This window comes from Lonchura striata, chromosome 3 (assembly GCF_046129695.1).
Source record: "Lonchura striata isolate bLonStr1 chromosome 3, bLonStr1.mat, whole genome shotgun sequence".
In the NCBI taxonomy this organism is placed as follows: domain Eukaryota; kingdom Metazoa; phylum Chordata; class Aves; order Passeriformes; family Estrildidae; genus Lonchura; species Lonchura striata.
Window position 1 is genome coordinate 28,343,761 of NC_134605.1, and position 23,459 is coordinate 28,367,219.

The 23,459-nt window shown below is 43.5% G+C and overlaps 2 protein-coding genes across 3 annotated transcripts in view; one reads left to right on the forward strand and one right to left on the reverse strand.

Annotated features, from left to right (window-relative positions):
* CFAP61 (cilia and flagella associated protein 61) overlaps positions 1-12,053 on the reverse strand; it is a 117,491-nt gene extending 105,438 nt beyond the window's left edge. For both annotated transcript variants that reach the window (XM_077782011.1, XM_021543334.2), the window contains exons 1-8: positions 11,962-12,053; positions 10,475-10,630; positions 9,684-9,834; positions 7,576-7,652; positions 7,097-7,164; positions 5,949-6,090; positions 2,760-2,892; positions 643-796 (exon numbers count right to left, since the gene is read on the reverse strand). In XM_077782011.1, the coding sequence (XP_077638137.1) occupies positions 643-796; positions 2,760-2,892; positions 5,949-6,090; positions 7,097-7,164; positions 7,576-7,652; positions 9,684-9,834; positions 10,475-10,617 (868 nt within the window). In that variant the 5' untranslated portion in view covers positions 10,618-10,630; positions 11,962-12,053. The remainder of the gene's footprint in view (positions 1-642; positions 797-2,759; positions 2,893-5,948; positions 6,091-7,096; positions 7,165-7,575; positions 7,653-9,683; positions 9,835-10,474; positions 10,631-11,961) is intronic.
* A 678-nt stretch (positions 12,054-12,731) lies between these two features.
* Positions 12,732-22,836, forward strand: CRNKL1 (crooked neck pre-mRNA splicing factor 1). The gene is made up of 14 exons (XM_021543336.3): positions 12,732-12,865; positions 13,057-13,209; positions 13,731-13,822; positions 13,923-14,081; positions 14,429-14,595; positions 15,095-15,273; positions 15,898-16,068; positions 16,734-16,925; positions 18,190-18,249; positions 19,340-19,420; positions 20,962-21,201; positions 21,464-21,565; positions 22,135-22,383; positions 22,584-22,836. Exons 1-14 carry the CDS (start codon positions 12,818-12,820, stop codon positions 22,749-22,751), a joined length of 2,061 nt encoding a protein of 686 aa, XP_021399011.2. The 5' UTR covers positions 12,732-12,817; the 3' UTR covers positions 22,752-22,836.
* Positions 22,837-23,459: the final 623 nt, after the last annotated feature.

The window sequence follows — 23,459 nt, forward strand, 5'->3', positions numbered from 1 at the left end:
AAAGAAAACAATTGTAAATCATTTACATGATACTTCTGTTCTACAAACAGGTGACATATTTGTGCTACTGGTTTTTATCACTCACAGGAAGTGGCTTGCACATGCATTGATGTATCAGGCACAATATAAAAGCGGAATAAAAAGACAGACCCTGATTTCCCAAAATCTTGTAACACAGGAGACTGCAAACAATAAGTAAAGAGCAGAAGCTGAGCCACAAGGAAAAAAGATTACATAGTCAACAGGACAATATAACAGACACAACCAGCTGCTCAGCTACCAACAGACCTCGCTTCACCACCAAATTTTACAATCATATCTTCTTTTAACAGCACAAGTGTATCTGATAAGACAGTATACGCCACACAACAGCTTTCTGAAACTTCAAGTCCACATTTATTGCATAGTTGGTACAGGCCAGCTCCCCACAAACAACAATCATTTCTGACTCAGAGACCAGGGCTATCAAAATTCCCTTCCTCAATTAAAAGGCATCAGGCATCCTGCTTCAAAAACAGGTATGTTAATTTGTGTTTTCTTCCAAGTAAACCTATATATCCTTTTCCAGCCTTCTGCAAAACCTACTCAGAAGCTAGACACAAATACACCCTGAATTTATTTAGCACTTTAGAATATAGATACCTTCTTGAATGCTTGGCCTCCCTGGCACTTTGAGAATATCCTCAGGATGTGGTTTACAGAGTCCATGGAAAGGCCCTAAGTCAAAACACTCTTGAAACAAGGAAACGTTCACATCAGAACATAAGCTCATGAATCCTACTGCAGTGCCATCAACCTGGAAGATAAAAGCCATGTCACATGAACCTGTCATTCTAGGAAAGGACAAAAAAAACTGAACAAAAATTTTCTGAAACATCAACTTTTTTGTTCCATCTCTGACTGTGCATAATGGAAAACTATAAAGGAACTATTTCAGCAAAACTTAATGATCCTCTTTTATTTTTTCCTTGTAGCGTATGTACTAGGACCTCTACAGTAGATGTTCTAATTCTTTTTTTAGCTAAGACTTGCAAGAGTATTTGGTTTATATATATAGGCCAAATGATGATCTGGAGTTTCAAAGCATTTGTTATGGCAAATACACAACATACTTCCAAAAACATATTATTTTGTTTAAAGTTACAGTGCAGCTGAAGTAGAACCTTCATTCAGTTAGCTGTAATAGTTGGCTCATTACTGAACACTCATTTGGACCCAAACTGGGCTCAAACTGAAGGGTATATTTTATTCTCCTAAGGAATTAACTCAAGAAATCAATTATGTATAATATAAGGAGTACCTAATGCAGTAGGTATTATCTGCAGCACTTGTAAGCCCCAAATATTTCTGTGTTCTGACAAAAATCCAAGTGCTAGTCTTAAATGCTCTGGCAAACATGAAAGTGATGGGATCCCTGCAATGCTGGCACCCATGGTACTCTGGATGCCTGATTGCTGCTGGAGTTCTCAGCAAGCTGCAGCCCTCAGCAAGACACACACTGGGACCACAGAGAACTGCCATGCTGGAGAGCTTCTGACTTTAACCTGGGACAAGTCTAGAAGAAGGAAGCTCTTAAATTTTTAGTAGTGTATGCAACTTTCTGGTAAAATACATTATCAAAACACATTTTCTTTCCTCCTCAATACACATAATGAAAGCCTTTATAAACCCAATGAAAATTCAAATGCTGGATTTGTACAGCTGTTTTATCAAGCCATCAGTACATCAATAAGGACTTTTAAAAGTGTGACATTCAATTTTTCTGCCCTCAAACAAGAAGTGATTGTTTGTTTGCCTTGTTTGCATAACCAACAAAGCCGGGGTGCCACAGTTGCCTGGCTGCTGTGTAATTTCAGGCCCAAGGCTCAGCAGAGGCTGATTAACCAATCCATCTACCATATGTGCAAAAAGAGGCTGCCAGCTTCCTTCTCCACAGGGGAAGTTGGCAACCATCATGGTTTACGTGGAGGCGCTTTCTCAACTTGCTGTGGCGGTGGCAGCTGAGATAAACTGGGGACTTGGAACACCTTTTGGTGGTCTCACATTGAGCTCCGAACATGCCACTGGAATGTCTTATTTATAGCAACAGCCCTCTGCAATGTGCTGTTACACTAATGGTGCATTGTTTCCCATTTGGCTCCCAATGGCAGTGATTACATGTCACAATTTTATAAAACCATTTGCCACAAAAAGTGGGTTTCAGAAATTAAGGAGGTTTATTGCCTATCAGCTTCCACTACCATGCACAATTACCAACACATGAAAATCTTAACAGGACTTTTCAGCAGGATAACTATTACCACTCCTTTCCTATTTAAATTAATTCCTGGGTTTGTCTTTATTTCAGCAAAAATTTGTTTAACCCAATAAAAATTATCTACAGGACTTTAAACTGTGAAAGGATTACTGGCTACTCATTTTCATATGCAATGTTAGCTTACACTGGGAATGAAAACAGTTTACCTATAATGCAAATGTCTAAAATGACAACATGGCTTCATCAAGACAGTCTGTCCAAATTACTTGAAAATAATCTGCACAAGAACTGGGAATTACAGCTTCATTTCTGAACCAGAAACATCACTCCTAAGGACAGACACAAACTGCATTGAGATGGGCACTCACTGTGTGGGTATAGAGCATGAATTCTATTTCCCACAGGTGGGCTGCTGATTTTATCCCCTGAGCTAGAGTGAGCTGTCACACAGAACATCACTAAGGCTATGATCAGACAAAATCAGAAGTCATGGCAGACTTACCTCACAAACAGCTGCTTGATTTTCTTCACCTTCACGTTCTATGAGATCAACAAGGAGATATTCACCATAGGTTTCCTTCAGAGTCTCACTTTGAGATGTCCAGATTAACATGAGATCATCATAATCTTCCATCCTACAAAAAAAAGAGATCAGGTTATGTCCTAAGGCTCTGCCATTAATAGGCCCTGATACTTCTGTTCTACTACATTAACATATGGAAAAAAATATTATAAATACTTGTTCCAAAGCCTGCAACCACAAATCACTTCACCTGGGACACATTCCCAGTGCACACTAAAGTGGGAGTCTCAACAACAGAGAGACAACTACACCCAAAAGCCAGCAGAACCCACCAAAATCTGCACTGCTCAGTAGAGATGCTTCTCTTGCCCCAAAAAAAAATATTCCCCCGCATCACTCTCCTACAAATGTAGTGGAGCACTCATACAGGTCCCAACCTATATGGATTTTTATTTAAACAGGCAATAGAGAATATTTCCCACTAGACTGCTATTTATAGCCAGGGTCAATGTAACTCTGAATAAGGAAATCCAGCACTTTTACCAGAACAAGTGGTAAAATTCATAAGTCATCCATGCTGAGACTGTGGCACAAAGGCAGGTGGCAAACCAGCTTTAACACTCAACTGCTATCAATAACATAAAGCCACTTTTATTTATCTCTTGGAAAAATGCCGGAATTGAGAGATGCAACCAAAAGCAGCAGAGAGAAAACTGCGGTTGTGTTGGGCTGCCAGAAGGAACAACTGCAACAAACTGCAGGGGAAAACCCTCCCTGCTCTGAGCCAGGAGCAGGCGGCTACCTCGTCTATCACACCAACACCCCAGGAACATTCGTGCTGGACTGTCCCGACGAGCGCGTCCCGGCTCCGGGCCCCGCACAGCGACATCGGGGCTGGTGGAGCCCCGCGCGGTCTCTGCCGCCGCCCGGCGGCCTCGCCAGGCACGGGCAGCAGCTCTTTTGCTTAGGATGCACAAACCTCCTCCTTTTCCTGCACGGAACCAGAACGGGCCCGCGGTGCTTCCCTCGCTTGTCAAGGAGAACCAGGAACTTGAGAGCTTCCCGGGGTTTTGGGGAAAACTCCTTTTGTGTTCCAGGGTCCCACTGCTCAGGTAAGGAAGTGCTTGTATGCGATACCTGTAAGTTGGAGATCATTGTTCTGCACAGGCAGAAACCCAGAAACAATAAACAGACTCAGTGGTATTTACATGTGTCCGGATTTGGAAGGAGACTTAAAGAAAACACAGCTGGGCAAAAGAATGTGTCCGAGTTCCTAAGCACTGCCTGACTCCAGCACAGGAGAGGTGGCCAGGGGGTCTCTGGATGACTTTGGTGCTCTGGATGGACGTGACCTCTGGGTAAGACCATCTTTGTAATCAAGGGTAGGGACCCCTTGGATTCTGACCTCATTTCTGCTTTTTTTTTTTCCTCTCCACTAAAATGAAGCTCCAGCAACAATGAAAACTCACAATAACTCATTCCTTATCCTTCAAACCAAAATGGTTACCCTCATCTCCTTCACAGGAAGTATCCCAAGGGAAAATCTGCAGTGAGGTTTTCTATTATCAGAACATCACCACCTCAGCACAATTCATTACTACGGCAAACCTGTTAATAAGCTCTCAAACCTCAAAAAACCAAACAAAGAGGGGTAACAGAACGAGACTGTATCCCAATTGAACCCTGTTATTTTGTGGAGTCTGCAACAGACACATTCCTCCTCCAAACGGAACATTGTGCCAAGTGTTTTGAGTGCCCCATGTCATTCTGCTCTGTGGGACACAGGACAAGATCACACACAAAGGCACAGACAGCAATTCCTGAAGAATGACCCTATGACAGTCAATGGGCCTCTGCACATACACATTCATCTCTCTGCACACTGCTCTGTAGGAACACAACCGTTTTAACTTGTTTATTCTACCTCTAGTATCTTCCACCAGTTTCACAATATTTAAGAAAGTAAAGAAACCCTCCAAAACCCAGTAAGCTTTCCAATACAAAAATGCCACAAATTTCCTCTATTGTGAGTGCAAGCACAGAGCTGCAAATTTGACTCTTGCCTCCAGGCCACAAACCCAAGAATAAGACATCAGCAAGAACCTTAAACATCAAAGCTCAGTGGGCTGCATTCTGACACACTGCATCCTTCACATTATAAAGGCCAGACGCAGAGTATCTTCCAAAACTATGGTTAAACCAATGTATCAGTTTACAGCTGCTTTTCCCCCTCTGTAAACAGGGGAAGAGGGGACAGAGATTACCCTAATCTCTTCCCACTGCCCCAGAACATGTTGCTAGGCAGGTGGCTGCAGACAACATCCACAGAGGAGTCTCTAAGGGCTCCCACTGACTGTTACTATGGATGCCAGTGAAGCACAGAGATGAATGCAGAGGGAAAGGAAAGCAAACAGAAATTAGTCTTACCTGTTACCCACTGATGGACAACACTAAAGTATGAGTTTTGTATCATCACTGTGTAATTTCAGAGGAAAACCTGTTTCCCAGTTAATTTTCTAATAATACCAAAGCTAAAGCAATTTTTACTTTTTATAACGAACTACTAAAATCCCAGACAAGATGGTAGCTCTTATCAGGAATATTGCTATGGCCTAAGTGACATTTCCAATCATGCAAAAGAACATTTGACAATATCCAATGGCCACCAAAAAAAAAAATTAGCTTAAACTGAAAAAAAAAAAAAAAAGACAAACATGATAGTCAGAACCAAGACAAGTGGAAAGACTTTTAATCTTCAGGCATTAACCCACCTACTGATACCATCACTGTATAAAAGTCCATTCACTTAGTTATAGGTGAGAGACAACTCAAAAGAAACACTCAAAAAGCCTAACAATTGTACATCGAGTCAGTATGAGAGAGAATTTTACAATATTGAAATATCCAGAGCTACAGCAAGAGGATGTGAAGTGGCAAAGGTCAGGCCTCAGGCCTTTTTCTTAAAATGCTCAAAAGTCAAGCAAAAGGAGGAGTTCAAGCTGCAGATTTGCTTCAAACTCATGTGGTAAAATTCCATATATGCAATAAACCATCTCTCAGACACAGGCTTCTGTCAGAATGCAGCCCAAATCAGCCCATAAATAAAGAAGGAAAATGCTGCAGTTTTCCCCAGTCAGATGTGCTCAGGGAAGCAAGACGCTGCGTTACCTTGCTTGGCGCACGTACAGCTGTGGGTGACACCGATGCCTCGGGCATGCCAGCAAGGTGAAACCTCTCTCCATGGGTGAGCCTGGAACAGGCATCATCCTTTCAAAGACATTCCCCATGTCCAGCTCTGAATGACTAAAACCTGTCGGGGCAGCACAGAAACTTCATTATGCAAGCTTTAAATTAGCAGCAAAACTGTCTAAGGAAAATGGAGTTTCAAACTTAAACCACAGATAGCAAAATGCTCCAAGTCTTTTAAGTTAGGCAATGAGGCTGAAATGACAGCAGCATAAACATGCAAGAATCATCACCAAAGTCATGTAATTAATCCAGCATTTCAAACCTGAATAAGCTTCAAAGCAATCAGAAATTGGTAGAAAACAATCCCTATAAAAATAATACAGCCAATTCTCTATGCCTCTGGAGAATCTCTGTCAGGACTCATAGTACTGAAGGAAAGCTAATGTGGTTGCCAGGGTGGATTTGAGAGAAGCCCTGTTTTTTGTAGTTGACACACCACTGCAGTCTTTTAGTGTGACTTGGAACCAACATGTCTAGAAGCCAGCATTATCAGAAAAGTCCCAGCCCCCTTTTCAGCTCAATTTACATGCATGCTTGGTTTATTGGTCACAATTCAGGACCAAAATTCCATGTGGTCCTGTTCTCTGATTAACACATGTATTCTCTACCTTTGTACCTCTGTTCTAGAAGAAATAATCCAAATTTCCTTCTATGTCTCCAGCAGCTTCTCTGAGTCTCACCAAAGTGAGACCAGTCTGCACTGGCTTGGCTAAGTAAGAGAAAGTGACCAATTTCAAGTCTCTTGGCTCAATTCAACCAGAAAACTTCACAAAACTTGTAGGTATTGATTTTTGAGATCTTTACTCCTTTCTGATGTCCTGTTTCTGGCAAATTTAAAGATTGCAGGGAATAGACGGACTGCTGAATGGCCACTGGAGTGAGCATAGAACCACAGGTACCTCTTGCACATGGGATCTTCACAAGAAGATACTTTTAGATTATGTTTTTCACATGTCTAGAAACTGTTCTCAGTATTAAAAAAAGGACACCACAACAAGCTCACAGAGCATATTAATCAGGTTTGCAATTGTTCTCACCTCAAGAATAAAAGAGTTTTAAGTTCTTACCTAACCTATCCTCAGGTGGTATAAAGAGAAGTATAAACTCCAGTTCTGGTAGTAAGATGAAAGCTCTCCTGTACAAATAACAAACATATTCAGTCTTTTATTATTACACCCATCAATGACAGACAGCAGCTAGCTTTTTTTAATATATAATTTTTTTTTTTTCCTCCAGTGTCTAGAACCTTCCTTCATAAGTCCACATGGCTCAACAATTAAAACATTTCTGACAAACAATATAATGTGAAATTTATCTGGGTAATTTGACTAGTTTTTCCTACCTTATTTCTTTCAAATTTTCCAATCTTTAAATTTCAAACATCCTCTTTTATAGCAGTTTCACAGTGGTGAAATATTTAAGATATCAGGCCTCTTCTGGCAGATATTTGACAGGGCACCTGGATGAGACTTCTTGACTTGACAAACGTGATTTGACAGCAGGAGAGGGCATGCGCCTCACCACCCAAGGCTACACAGGAACTCACCTAACAATTTCTTGGGAACATCCTGCTGCATAATCTTCCTTTGCCACAAAGAGATGCATGAAGAGTGTGTTCAAAGGCTACAAAACAAGGAATGAAAGCCTACACACCATGCAGCTCATGTTAATTCCATCAGCTCAAGTATTAGTACACACATACATTTCCAATATACATGATTTGCACTCAAGGAGCAGCAAAATATACATAAGTGACTTCAAAGCATGTGTGGGTAAAGTTACGTGATTAAAGTGCTTTATATAATTTTGTGCTTCTGCAACATTTTTTCTTTCTACTCAGTTTACTATTGTTTGACTGCAATACATGCTGTACATTTCATATTGAACAGTATTAATTCTTGACTAACAACATCCAACCACATTAAACACTCAACATGTGTCTAACAAAGACATTCTTTTAAGGTTAAAAGAAAAACCACAAACCGAAAGCTCACCTGCTTCTAATAATCCTAAAGTGGTTTTTCTTTAAAGGTAGTAAGAAAAATTACATATTTTAACATGACATCATTAGACACACAAATACCAGGCAAAAACAGAGCAGACTAACAGACACCTTTATCTTGTGCACCTCCACTAAACATGGAAAACCCCTGTGCTGGAATGGCAAAGGCTATTAAATCATCTGTTCTCTAGCATATTAATTACAAGTCCTGGGTCAGAAAAGGTCTGCTTGAAGATAAAAATAATTTAAATGTAAAACCTGAGATCTTTTGAATAGTATAATATTCAATTAAAACACCACAGCTAGAGGCACCAATAAACTTCAGCAATTTAAGAGCAAGAATGATTTCAATAGAGGCTGCAGTACATGGACCAGCATCAGGACAACAAGCTATTCTAACAAACATCTAAAGACATCCCTAAAAATCAGGCAGTTTGTTTTTTTAGAAGCAAAGGGAAGAAATAAAAAAATATATTACTGTTGAGGTCCGAGAGGACATCAAGTATACCAGACGTGGACTGTAACTGTTTCTGGATAGTGCTGGTAACCAGACAATCCAGTACAGCATCTTCACTTATCCCTTTCTGCACAATTCAACTCCCACTTCAGACCCTGAAATTATTTCTGTACTCTAGGAAAAAGACAGGTCAACTATACTTCACAGAATTCCTACATTCAGATGACCTCAGTTTTGAAAAGCACACCTGCATGGATTTAACCTACAGTTTACCAATGACATCTCATCAAGTTATACGCCAGAAAATGTTCAGCTTTCTGCCAATGCAGAAGCATAAAACACTGACTCTTCTACACCTCCTTTAGCAAATAAATTCCATTCTAGAAAAATAGAATGCTGCCCGTTTAAAGATATTTTTCACTACTGGTTCTGAACAGTAATTCATTTTTCTTTTCTCTGCAGACCCCTACACCAGATCCCACAGAGCCACCACGCAGCCTGAGGGAGATCATAGCACAGCAGAACCCACAGAGAAGCTGCAGCCTGAATGAAGTGGCTGTCCACAAAATGCTGCTCAAGGGACAAAGTCCATTACTAGGAAATCACAGGTCCTTTCTGCACACTCTCTTTGGCTGTACTGGTGGTGTTTCCTTTAAGAGCACACATTTTCAAACACTTTGTCAGTTTACCTTCAAGCCATTACTTAACACTACAGAAGACCATAGGCAACTGATGAACAAAATGCCCAGAGATAACTGCAGCACTGCCAACACCTCTTAATGGCACATGCTGCACACCTTATGAGTGCTTGGGGTTTAACATTTTCTGTATTTTTTCAACAATTCCACAATCTAGTTCCCAGCTGGACTTGGTGATGTGGGAGCATTTGAGTGCTAAACTTGTAAGGGCCTGTTTCTGTAGATCCTACCAGAAAGTCACAAGCTCACCGAAGGAGCCCATGTGAAAGTCACCAGCAGCCAGCAAGACACAGAGCAGTAGTCTCCCCACCAGCACCGAAAAAGTTCTCTGCAGAACTAAGGTTCCCCTTGTCAGCACGAGGGTTTGACAAGGACTCCATCACCTTCTGTATCCTGAATGCCTCAAATCTACCAGAAACAGATCATAGATGCCTATGTGTATTTTCCATACCTGAACCTTAAATGAAAACTCAACTAAAATCACACTATTTACTTACAGTGCATTTATTGTTAGTGTAGTTTTCATGCAGGAATGGTTCCCATTCAGCCTGATCAGTGATATTCCAATTCGGATAGTCCAGAAAGGCAGCATGAGCTATAACCTCATTCTTCTCATTGCAGAGTGTTAAAGCAAGATTTGATAATTCTCTATGAAAATAATTTAATTTTGCACAAGTTAAAGAAACTCCACATAGAAAAGTGACTTACTGCAAATTCAGCCTGCTGAACAGCAAAATTAGCCATGTTCAAGAGGGTTCCCAGGATCAGGCCTGAATTAAACTTCACCATCCACATGCTGACTTGGAATTGTTACTTCAGTTCCACACATTTGTGCTCTAACATCATAAAAATTCAGGAGGATTTTCAAATCCTCATATTAGTAAATTTGAGATGCAAGACTTAAACATTCCCTTCAAAACATTTGTATGTGTCTTCACACATGTCTTTTTCCCCAAACAGCTGTTATGCGTGATTTTTGCTATTAAGGGGGAAAACATAAGTGACCCACCAGTATCTATCACACAGCCTGTCTGCTGACAGCTTTTTTCAACAGCATTTCTTCTGATCTTTTACAAAAAGAAGCTAGTACAGAATTAAACCTTCTCCATCATGGCAGAGACCCAGGTTTGCACAGTCATCATGTGACAGACATGAAAGTAGATTTTCTTTCAATTTTTAGAAGCAGCACAAAAAATCATTATGCCACACCATGTCAAGGGTCAGAATGTTTTCTGCCATTTTAAGTGTAATTTTCTGAAAGGTGACAACCTAAAACACCATTACTTACAAAAGGTAAGTGACATCAATCCTTCCAAAGAGGTCTTCTGTGACAGGTCTGAAGAGGCTGATAATGCCCGAGACATCATGTGACTTTGTCCTTCTGGCAGTGACCACATCTGTATTTCCCCTTGATGAAGTTACTGTGGCCATCCCACAAGCTGCACTGAGAACGAAGGAAAACACTTCTGGCTCCAGCCATCCACTGCCATCCCCTGCCCAACACAGTCACTTCAGGTGGGTTTTCATAAAAACTCTAAATTGGGGCAGTTTGTATGGATTTGGTGCCTGGCTCCTGCATACCACCACACAGACAGGCACTGCCTGTTCGTTGCACACCTGAAATGCAGTAGGCAATTACTCCTATGGTCTGGATCCTACAGAGGAAATTAATTGTTTTAATAGGCTACAGCTGCTTTCCTATTTATTCATTAGCATGCTAACCAGCTCATCACCAAGAACTTCAAACTCAAAGGCCTTCAGTGGGAGGCTCAGCTGTGGGCAGTCAGGGGAAGCAGGCTGGAGACTCAGCTGCAAACAACCAGGTACACAATGTTCCAATTAAACAGCAGTTTCACATGAGTTCACTGTATTTTGTCCAAAACTCCTTCTCGGATTTCTTTTGAGATCAACAGTAAGGCTTAAATTTCTGAAGGAATTCAAAGTTCTGTGGCTATTCAAAGTTCTACTGCTTTCTTACACAGAAAAAAAAAAAAAAAAAAAAGTTGTTTTTTTTTTAATGGCTCCACATTGAGAAAATGTGCCAGGCACAGCTGATATGTTGATCCGTCCAGCAACTTTAGAACACACCGGGGCATCAGATCCTCAAACCACTTGTGACCATTCCCTCGGGTCTAACACCCTTTAGTTCTGTGTCTCTGTGTCTCCGCTCAGTACTGCAGCCTGCTGTGACCCAGTCAACAATCAAGCACGTGAAATAAAGCGACCAAACAATGGCTTCCCGCAATTTCTTAAAATTCATATGCAAAATATAGCAGTACTAACTTAAAAAAAAAAAAAAAATCTAAGCCAACACACCTGGACCAGCAGAGCAATTCCACCACTCTGCCAAACACAACAGCCACTTCCAACAGTGACCCCAAATGCAAATGTGATGCTCAGTTATCAAGCACCTCAATTCCTAACTAAAATGAAAAACCAAAAGAAATTCGGACTTTCACACCTTTTAAATACAGAGTTACATGCACTCCTACATCTTTCACATTCCAGCGTCAACGCAGGTCCTGAAATTAACCTGAAGGAACACATCCTCTGCAAACATGCGTCAATTTTAAAAATGAAAACTAACACGAACTTTAAAGGGCTATTCATCGGCTGAGGTTTAGCGCACTAAGATGACTTCAACTGAGGAAAACTGCTACGTTTTCAGTCAATTTTTAAGTTAACCCCCCCCCCCCCAAAAAAAAAAAAAAATACACGCATCTCCACCGGCTCCCCAAAACGCTCCCACAGCCAGAGAAAGCAGTAAAAATGTACCATTTTCGTAAGGAAATACGCTGCTCCTACAGTAACTTCTGCACTCGTCCCGCGGAGCAGGATCCCAGAGACACCCAGCAGAACAAGAAGAGGAGGGCGTTCCCCTCCCGCACTCAGAGCACTTCCCTCCCGCCTCCTCACACAAACGCTCTCTTGAAGCATAAGACTCCACGCGGTTTCTTTGGTGTTTGTAGCCCACATACCTCGGGAGGGCTGCGAAGAGCTGTGGAAGGCTACTGCGGGAGGCTCTTGAGGGGCACCCCTGGTGACTTGGGGCGGGGCGGAGCCGGACCGAGTCGGACCCGGGGCGGTACGGCGGGGGCTGGACACGGGGGCTGGACACCGGGGCTGGACACCGGGGCTGGACACGGGGGTTGGACACCGGGGTTGGACACCGGGGCTGGACACCGGGGCTGGACACGGGGGTTGGACACCGGGGCTGGACACCGGGGCTGGACACGCCCGAGGCGGCCTCAGGACCCCCGGCCGCGAGCCCCCTCAGGCACGGTGGCCACGCCCACGCACGCGGACAGACCTACACCGCCGAGCCGCCAGGGGGCGCCCCGCCGAGCGCGTGCATCGCCCGGCCAGCAGCGCGCGCACTCACCTGCCCTGTCCCCGGCGCTGCAGAGCCAAGTGGCCACGGAGCGCCCCAAGGACAGGAAAGACAGCGCAGATGGAACAGCTGAGCCCACGGACGAGACAGACCGAGCGGTCCTACGGACGGAACGGACAATCCCACCGCCCTCCCGCCGCCGACCGGGACGCGTCGCTGTTGCCGCGGCAACGACGCTCGGGCGGTGCTGCGTGAGGTCAGGGGTGCCGGGGCGGGGCCGGCGCGCGCAGCGGCGGAAAAATGGCGTCTACGGCAGCGGGGAAGCAGCGCATCCCCAAAGTGGCGAAGGTGGGTGGCGGGGAGGGCGGCGGGGACCCCCCGGGACCCCTCGATACCCATTCGTCTCGGGCTTCGCGTCCCGGCGGGCTCCGACCCCGCCCGCGCCGGGCACCGCGCTTCGCGAGGCGCCGGAGGAAATTGATCGTGCCGGTACTGCGTTAAGAAATGTGAGCCGAGCCCCCCTTGTCCTTACCTTGCAGGTGAAAAACAAGGCACCCGCCGAAGTTCAGATCACAGCGGAGCAGCTTCTGAGAGAGGCAAAGGAGAGGGAACTCGAACTTCTCCCACCGCCTCCGCAGCAGAAGATCACAGATGTTGAAGAGCTAAATGACTATAAACTCCGGAAGAGGAAGGTACAGTTAAAAAGAAAAAAAAACCGGTTTAATCTTGACACTCATATAAAGCACTAAAATTCCACTGTTTTTAACTTAAACAAGATGTAGTCCCTATTCCTTGTGGGCTTTCCAGTTGAACACAAATTCTTTAAAACCTTTTTTCATGCTACTCTTTAGCAGAACCTGCAATTTACAGATGTGTTGCTTGAAACTGTGCCTGTGTTCAGAACACTGAAAGGGTAATTATTTACACAATTAATAGGAGTTTTCTTCATTACCAGCAGTATCTGGCCAGCCACTATAAAAATATGAACAAAGACAGTAAATGACACTACAGTAATGCTGAGTTATAAATCTTCTGTTGAAAGAATTGCTTTGCTCATGCAGATTTACCCATGGTTTTGCTTGGCTTTTTGCTTTGAAAGTACCTAAGCTAAGCAAGCATATTCCTGATGGTTATTATAATACCCCATAAGCCATTTTTGATGTGAATTGTCTGCACAAGGATTTCTGACTTACAGATAAAATTTTCTCCTCAGACTTTTGAAGATAACATAAGAAAGAACAGGACTGTTATCAGTAACTGGATAAAGTACGCACAATGGGAGGAAAGCCTGAAGGAAATACAGAGGTAATGATGATGTGACTGTAGGCATATCTTAAGGGCGTTTTTAGACACACACTAAAGTCTAGGAGGCACATTTTACCTGCCCTGTACTCATGTTTTCCAGAGCCCGTTCCATTTACGAGCGTGCTCTGGATGTGGACTACAGGAACGTCACCCTCTGGCTGAAATATGCCGAGATGGAGATGAAGAACCGCCAGGTCAACCATGCCCGGAACATCTGGGACCGGGCCATCACCACCCTGCCTAGGGTGAACCAGTTCTGGTATGGTGGCCAAGCAGTGAGATCCCCTTCTAGCCCCAAAGACCCCCACAGTATTTGGCTGTTCTGGGGTTATACAGATTATCCTGCTTCTCTTCAGGCTGGTCTGAAAAAAATGGAGGAAAGCTGAAGTTTTGGAAAGGTTTTGTACTTTTTAAGTGGTAAGAGCCTTGGGAGAGAAGGGTGTTTGTGTGCCTGGATACTGCCAGTCACTGCTGTGCTTACAGACATTTCTGGGGTGGGAGGAAATAGGTGAGGGGAGCTCAGGGATACTCTTAGGAAGCACTCCAGAAATCCCTGAATGGATATGTTCCCCATGTGATTGCAGAAACTCAATCTCCTTTCTCCAGGTACAAGTACACATACATGGAGGAGATGCTGGGGAATGTCGCTGGGTCACGCCAGGTGTTTGAACGGTGGATGGAGTGGCAGCCAGAGGAGCAAGCCTGGCATTCCTACATCAACTTTGAGCTCAGATACAAGGAGGTGGACAGAGCACGAGGCATTTATGAGAGATATATCCTTTTCAGAGTCTTGTGACTCCTGCCTGAGTTAAGGTCTCCATTCTTTATTTCCTTCCTAAATATTCCATGTCCAGCAACGTCCCTGTACTCCTTTTCACTGTGGTGTGCTGGGAATGACCCACCACCCTGGGAACCAGCAGGAGGTGTTAAAAGCGTGTTTAGGGAAAGCCTCCAGATTCAGTGGAGTGGCTGCAGGTTGTACCACAACAGTGTCTGTTTAACTGCACTGCTCATGCACCCAGCTCTTTTGTAGCTATCGTTTGTTTCTCCTCAGATATTCCCTGACCCTTATCCTTTTTTAAGTTCACAGTAAGGCACAAAACCTTTGCATGCTTATACCTGTCAGTGTCTTCTTCCTAGCTGCATTTATTGTTCCCCACATGTACCATCCTGGTAGGTGTTTGATGAAGTCCTTGACCCAGTAGTCCCTGGGAAGAACACAGCTGGGGATGTGCCACTCGGCCAGCACTGTTTCTTTAACAATAGCTGTACTTGTCCTCGTTCACCCTGACGTGAAGAACTGGATCAAATACGCGCACTTCGAGGAGAAGCACAGCTACTTTGCCCACGCCAGAAAGGTGTATGAGAGGGCAGTGGAGTTCTTCGGGGAGGAGCACATGGATGAGCACTTGTATGTGGCATTTGCTAAGTTTGAGGAGAACCAGAAAGAAGTAAGTTTTTCTTGATCTGAGTCATGCCAGTGTTTCTCCTTGAATATCAAACTAAAGGCATTTAACATTCACTGCAGTACTTGCAGTTCTCAGCCCCTCATGACTGTAGTCTGAATTAGGGAGACAGTTTTTTGCTCACCTCTAGTTGCCTTTTGGTGCCATCAATAAAATGTGTTCTAAGGGAGATCTGCCAAGCCCAGGACCAACAGCATTGGCTCAAACATGTATCCTCAGACTGGAGGGGTTCTGAGAGGTTATGGGCCTGCATGATAGAAAACTGGATTGGTCTAGATGTTTTTCACAGTTTCTAAGGTTCCCAGGCTGTTATGAAATTGAAGACATTCTGTGAACCCCAAACCACAACCTCTTAAATTGGTTTAAATATTCTAAACCTGTAAATGAATAAGAGATGATGGGGGCTGGCATTTTCAGATTTATTTTTTCCCCCTCAGAGTTTACTCTTCAGGGAGATCTGTGTTAGTCCTCTTTTAAAACAATTGCTTATGTTGGAATGTCTCACCATTCTGTATTCTATTAAATATTGCCAAAAGCTCATTGAAATGCTGTCAGGGAGGACAGAAACTGCTTTGTAAATATTTATGAAATTATATTTAATATTTTTAGTTTGAAAGAGTGAGGGTTATCTACAAGTATGCCTTGGATAGAATTCCAAAGCAGGACGCCCAGAATCTCTTCAAGAATTACACCATCTTTGAGAAGAAGTTTGGAGACAGGAGGGGAATTGAGGACATCATTGTCAGCAAGAGGAGATTTCAGTATGAAGAGGAGGTGAAGGTATGTAGGACAGGTACCCTCCAGGCTCACTGTACAGCCAGCTGGTGTTTAAGGGACACGAGTATTTTGTGATATCAAGGCTGATGAGTTTCAAGTTACCCTTGAAAGTCAGTCCAAAAAAACACCAAGGGAATATTCATTTTAGAGACAGAATTCCATCCCTGGGGAAGAGAATGGTATCTAAATTCACTGCTTTTTTTGTTTCTGCTTTCTAATCTAGATTGTGCAGGTGAGGGTTTTGGATTGAACTCAAGGCTTGGTACCCTTAAGGATAATGCAGTTTAGCTTGTGGTTACTACTTAGGGAATATCCATTATAGGACACCTCACCTGTGCATAAATACCTTTTAGTGAGAAAACACCTGTGCCACACCTGTCTGCTGTTCAGTCCACACTGCACATTTCATCACTCCTCATCCCTTCTGACACTTTGCTTGGACTGCCTTCATTGAGACAATGCTGAGGGCAAAACAAAAACAAAATTTAAAGAAAAGTCACTTTTCCTAAGCTAAAAGCTCTACCGTAACCATCCCCAAGACTGACAGTTTTCATTAATATTCCAGTGATCTGTTTTAAAGGGGAAATTCTGACTAAGTAAAGCATGAGGCTCTGTTAGTTTTAGTGACTGCAGCTTGTTTGCTGTTGCCCCATTCCCGTCTCTGAAAGGCAAACCCCCACAACTACGATGCATGGTTTGACTACCTGCGGCTGGTGGAGAGCGACACGGACACCGAGACTGTGCGGGAGGTGTATGAGAGAGCCATTGCCAACGTGCCCCCCATCCAGGAGAAACGCCACTGGAAGAGATACATCTACCTCTGGATTAACTATGCACTCTATGAGGAGCTGGAGGCAAAGGCAAGTAGTGACAATTCAGGGTTTCCCTTTTGTATAGTAAATAGCTGCTGATATTTTAATAGGAAAACCAAGAACTAAATATTCTCTGTGTTACTAACATGCTACAGGATTTATTATTTAAATACAGAGACTTTTTCCTCTTCCAGTTTTCCCTTCTGTGCATAAGGGAGGGAAAAAGCCAAACTCATTTTATCCCAATTCATTCAGAAACACACTGATAACAAAATCAGGAGTGGGTATTTCTGGTGGCCCTGGCTGAACTGCCCATGGCAGACTGTTACCTGAACTTGTGAAATAGTTTTATATTTTAAAAAACTGTTTGTGAAGCAGCCAGGTTGTAGTCATTGTAACCTTTGAGGCTGTGCAAGTATTTATTGGAACATTAGAGCTGCTCTGAGTATGGAACACCTGTTCAGTGTCTGTTGTCATAAATGAAAATTTGTCCAGCTAAATTAATATGAAAAAATAAAATATTTATTTTGCAATCAAATTCTCTCTAGCCAGCCACAAGGAAAGAACAGAACCGAGCCCGGGGTCGGCCCTGGGTGTACAACAAGGAGTCAGCTTCAGCAGAGGTTTTCCCCCATGCCCACACACCTCCATCCTGTTACAAGCAGTTTTTATAGGGAAAATTCCACCTGAGGCCAAGATTTCAGCAATCAGTCTTTTCTTCTATTCGGAGTCGATATGTTAATAAGATTCTCTTTTTTTTGGTAATGAGGGAGAACAATTCAGTGTCTGGAGTTTGTTGAATCCCTTGATGAAATTTACAGGAAGGCTGCATTCACGTGTATCTGTCTGAGGATTTCCATGATATCCATCTCGGGTTGTTTATGCGATGATCAGCACCTGGGGTTTCCCTATCTCCGCAGACATCTTACTTGTAAATTAGGGTGTGGGGGAAATCCTAATACAAACGTGTATACTCTAACAAATATTCAATATCACATATATCATATTAGAAATGGCGCGAATTATATCTACTACACATAACACTGTTAAAGGAAAAGACTTACTTTTCCTCCCACAACCAGGACACTTCTTTTTTGTTGGCTTCCTAGCACTGAACCTTGCTTTGAAAAGGTGAGTCTTGTTGATGCAGAAGCTACCACCTTTGAACTGTGCACACTAAGTAGATAAGCATTGCAGATTCTAACCAGCTTAACTTAGATGCTGTTCTGCAGTTTTGCAGTCACTGCAAGATTCAAATTCAGCATAATCTCAGCAGTCAACAGAGTGTTTTACATGCTGTCTGTTTTTACAGGATGCAGAGCGAACCAGACAGGTGTACCAGGCATGCCTTGAGCTCCTGCCCCACAAGAAGGTATGGCTCCTCCATCAGTTTGGTTTGAGTTTTGGGTTAAAATGCCCTAGATAAGATCCTTTCTCTTCCCCTGCTACATTCAGGGGTGTAAGCAGCTCCAAATGGCTGCTAGTAGGTTCATCGAGACTCTGCTTAAAACTTCAAGTATCTCTTCCAGTTTCTCAAAACTTCCGTCTTCCAAAATGGTTTTCCAGCAAGAGTGCAAGATGTCTGTAATTGGCATCACAGAGGGAAACTGCAGGGCAAGCACTGGTGTCAGGATTCCCTCATACATATGAGACACAAGGGTTTTTTCAGTATTTTCAAATTACTAAGTAGTTGCTAAGCAAACCCTAAGAAGATGAAATTGCACATAGTCAGAAAACAGGGAAGACCACTTAGATTTTGCTTGCTTGCATTCCTCCTCAGGCAGCATCGTTTGTAGCTGCTCACAGCCTAGTCTCCTGCAGTCTCTGTAGGGCACTTGAGGCTCTTTTTAACTGAGTTAACACTTTTTATAGCATCCAGTGGCCTCCATGGTCACCACCACTGAGGCAGCTATGTTTGACAAAACAGCTTTCAGGTCTCTCTTCCCCATTACAATCAGTCTTCAAGGCTGATTGATTAGGGTTTTATGGTTTTTTTTTGCTTGTGAACTTTAACTAAAATATCCATGTGGCCAAACCCTTACAACTGCATTGCCTTGGAACGTCAGAAAATCCTTGTTCATGTTCTTCTCCTAGTTTGTCATTTATTGTGTCATGAGCGTGTCAGATTAATCTCTAGTTATTAAGAGCTGATTAGGTATTGATTGATTCAGCACTGGCTGATGTCATGCCAGTTGATGATTGGTTAAAAAACTATTTTCTGTGGTTTAAAAGACTTCTGTCCTGGCCATTTTTGCTTTTGCCCCAATATACTGTCCTTTTGTAGAGGCTGTTTTAGATAATGAACCCTAAACCTTTCAGCAGGAAAACACTGAGATCAAATGAGATTAACTGCAGTAGCAGTCATATCTTGTATAGACAGAATGCTTATTTTTTTAAGCAACGTGTACAGTATTATATACTGACTTTCCAGCCTAAATAGCACTTTGTTCTTTTTCTTCCAGTTTACATTTGCTAAAATGTGGCTGCTGTATGCACAGTTTGAAATTCGCCAGAAAAACCTCCCCCTTGCCAGAAGGGCTTTGGTAAGCTTTGTCAGAGCCATAATTGACTTTGCTAATAGTAACACAGGAATGTTATTAAAAGATCTTAAATTGTCTTTTTTAAATTGCTGATTTAATCCACTTAAAATACAGCATCCAAGAAGTCTGCAGGGGCCAGCATTTACTGTCATGTATGATTTAAAAAGAAATGTAGCTTGTTCCAGTGAATTAGCCCCTGGCAGAAACAACAAAGCGCTCCTATGAATGCAGGGCACCCACATCAGCTCAGTGCTCTTACAAGTTCTTAGCTGTTGCTGATGGCTTACAGTGATACTTGTTCTAACAATAGTGTTTTAAAAAGCCTTGTAGATGAATGGGAAGTTTGCCTGTAGGAAATTAGCACCTGCCAAATTTTGTGCCAGTCCCAGCTGCTGACAGAAGCAATCACAGGGACTTCGGGCAGGCTCAGGAGTAGGCTGAGCAGGTTCACTCTGAATGTCAGCACAAGGGGACAGCAGGGTGTGATGGGGAGCAAGAAATAGCATCTTTTTGAAATGAAAAACTTGCTTTCCTTTCAGTTCAGATATTCTTAGTAAGCTCAGGGATAGCATCAGGCATTTTGAGAGAAAGCCAGTGTTGGTGGCAGCTGAGGTGGCTTGACTTTCATGAGTAAACTGATGGGGTTTCCACCCTAACAGTGATGGAAGGCACATGGAAAAGAACTGAGCATACTCTGAAATACCAGTGGCATCTGCAAAGGGCCATAACAGTGACCAAATTGGTAATCCCAAGTAGTGGTTTCCTCTATTTTTAATAAATTCCAAGGTACTAAACATGTAGGAACATTGTGCAGGAGAACTGTGGTAAGGGAATTCCATCTCAAATTACTTCTCATTGGCTTGAGGGAGCAGAAGCCACATTGCTTAGTAAACAATACTTGTCTATAGAAGTGACTCCAAGGCCAAATTCACTACAGCCTGTCTCAGGTATGCCCATTCTAACAGTTGTTGTAAGTCTCCCTGATTAAGAATCCAGAATTGCCTCTCACAGCTTGGCTCAGGACGGACAGTTTTCTTCAGAGATTGAGGTGTACAGAAACAAAGTACTTTGTAAAGACATTATTCTCCACTTGTCCATTGCTGCCAGCCAGCAGGCAAGGGTGGGCAGTCATTCTGTGTGCCAGGAGGAACAGAGGGGGGGATCCACAGTTTGATTGGTATCATTTGTTTTATGAGATGCTTGGGAACTGCTTACCTGGCAGGCTGGTACAGACTGGTACTGTACTTCTTTCAGGTGCTCAGCTGATAAACCAGGGTAGGTTCCACTCACACTTCACGGGTAGCCCACATACTGTAAAAGAATGACAAGTGACAGATGTCTTCTGCTTGCCAAGCTCTTAGTGTTCATGGATGCACATTTGTTCTGCAAAGACTGGTTTAATTTACTACTGCCCCTGAACAAGCTGAATAAACGGTGTAAAAAGACGAGTTGTAGTTCAAACACTTAGAAAATCGAGTGGGGGTTTATTTTCCTGCAAGATCACTAAAGGTTTGGTTTTTGGGTTTTTTTTTTTTGCACAACAGGGGACATCCATAGGTAAATGTCCAAAAACCAAACTGTTTAAAGGTTACATTGAGCTGGAGTTGCAGTTGCGTGAATTTGACCGTTGCCGAAAGTTGTATGAAAAATTCCTGGAGTTTGCACCGGAAAACTGCACATCCTGGATTAAGTTTGCTGAGCTGGAGACCATCCTTGGGGACATCGACCGTGCCCGGGCCATCTACGAGCTGGCTATTGGCCAGCCCTGCCTGGACATGCCAGAGGTGAGCAGGGAGGGGGCTGGTTTTAAGGTATTTATTGCACAGTGTAGCTGATGAACATGTAAATAATCCACCAGATGAAACATGAAGTGAAAGCTGAGTGGTTGATGGGCACCAGGTTTGGTGCTGCTCAGCCCTAATCCCAGCCAATGCTGCCAAAGCCCCTGATCCCTGAACTTTTTCTCAGGGAAATTTTACCTTTATTTGTTCTTTTCCCCTCCCAATGTGCTCGGAATGGACATGATGAGAGACTTCTCTGTTGCAGGTGCTTTGGAAATCCTACATTGACTTTGAGATTGAGCAAGAGGAGTATGAGAAAACCAGGAACCTTTACCGGCGGTTGCTGCAGCGCACACAGCACGTCAAGGTGTGTGTGGGCACCTGGGACACAGAGTCAGCCCTGAACTTGGCCTGTGGGCAGGGAAAGCCTGAGCTTCCTTGGCTCAGATCAGCCCAGGTTCAGGCCCATGCCTGTGCTCTGAAGGGGGGAGGGAAATTCCTGAATTTCATATGATAACAGGCCTATCTCAGGTGAAAGAAGCTTTTCCAAGGAGCCCTCATTGCTGAGCAGGTTTAGGATCTTGGTTGCTAAAACATTGCAAGGAAAACTGTGATTTTCCAGTGTAGCTTGGTGCTGTCACTGACAAAATCCACACAGATTTCTCATGACTTGAAACAGCCACAAGAAATTGATCCACATGCCTTATGTGGATGTTGTGTCCTGCTGCAGTGGAGGGAATCTTACTCGTGTGAAAAAACCTGATTTTCTGGGCACCTGTTGGCATTGTTTGGTGGGTTTTTTGGGCTTTGGTTTTTGTTTGTTTTGGTGGGGTTTTTTTTGTTGTTTTTTTGCTGCTTTGTTGTTTTTAACCTCTGCTCTGGCTGTAGTGGTGTAGAGTGGAGGCTGGAGCTGGAGTTTATTTGCTGTGCCCACAGGTCTGGATCAGCCTGGCACAGTTCGAGCTGTCAGCAGGGCAGGAGGGACGGCTGCAGCGCTGCCGGCAGATCTACGAGGAGGCCAACAAGGCCATGCGCAGCTGCGAGGAGAAGGAGGAGAGGGTCATGCTGCTCGAGTCCTGGAGGAGCTTCGAGGACGAGTTTGGCACTGATGCCACTAAGGAGAGGATAGATAAACTGATGCCTGAGAAAATAAAGAAGAGGAGAAAACTGCAGGCTGAAGATGGGGTAAGGAAAAATTATGGCAGTAGTGGCTATGAGCCCTCAGTGGCTTTGTGCTTTATGAAGTCAGCTGCTGGGCAGGAGATAGCAAACATGGGCTTAAATTTTCTATTATTTCTCTAATTCCCCTTTCTTATTAGAAGCACCTCCTAATAGCCAACATTAACATGTAAATTAAACTTGCTTTGTGGTATTTTTCTCTCTAGTCTGATGCTGGATGGGAGGAGTACTATGATTACATTTTCCCAGAAGACACTGCCAATCAGCCCAACCTCAAACTCCTGGCTATGGCAAAGCTCTGGAAGAAACAGCAGCAGGAGAGCGAAGCTGCAGCCATGGATCCTGACAAGGACATTGATGAAAGCCAGACTTAATACCTTGCCTTTTCCCACCCCTTTCTTGGCCCACTGTACAGTATTTTCATTGGTGATAAATAAATGTATTTAGAGAGTTTTAGTATTACTGACTTGAAATGGATTTTGTGTGGAAGACAAGCACCATCTTGGGGTTGGTTCCCTTTAACAGTCCTGCGGGTGTCCATCAGTTAAAGGAGAGGTCCTGGGAGCAGTGCAAGGGTCTTTAGCTGTCACCAGTGACAGGAGAACTGGGTGGTAACTTTGTTTTCTGCAGAAGGGCCTGTCCAAGTCTCCCACAGCCTATCCCAGCACTGCTCAAGGACATTAATATGCCAGGGCAGCAGACCTTGAGTGAGAAAGAGGTCTCCAACCATCATCCCTAATGAATTCTTCAGTAATTCTGTTAAATATAAGAGTATTTTGAGAATAGTTGGAAACAAAACACCCTAGTTGTTGACCATAACCTGGTCAATTTCCTATCTAAGGAAGGATGCTTTTATCCCAGAAACCTGTGAGACAATATTAGAAGTAATATACACTGAAAGTAGGCCCTAGAGGACAAAGTGTACACATCAGTACCACACAGTCAGTCTGTGTTTGAACACAGAAGTTTGAACATGTTAAACATGTCCTGGCAGACACCAGCAGAGAGCTGTCACTGCTTTGGGCTGGGCATCACTCTGACCTGTCCAGCTGTGGCCAGAGCAGCCTTTTTATGCCCCACCT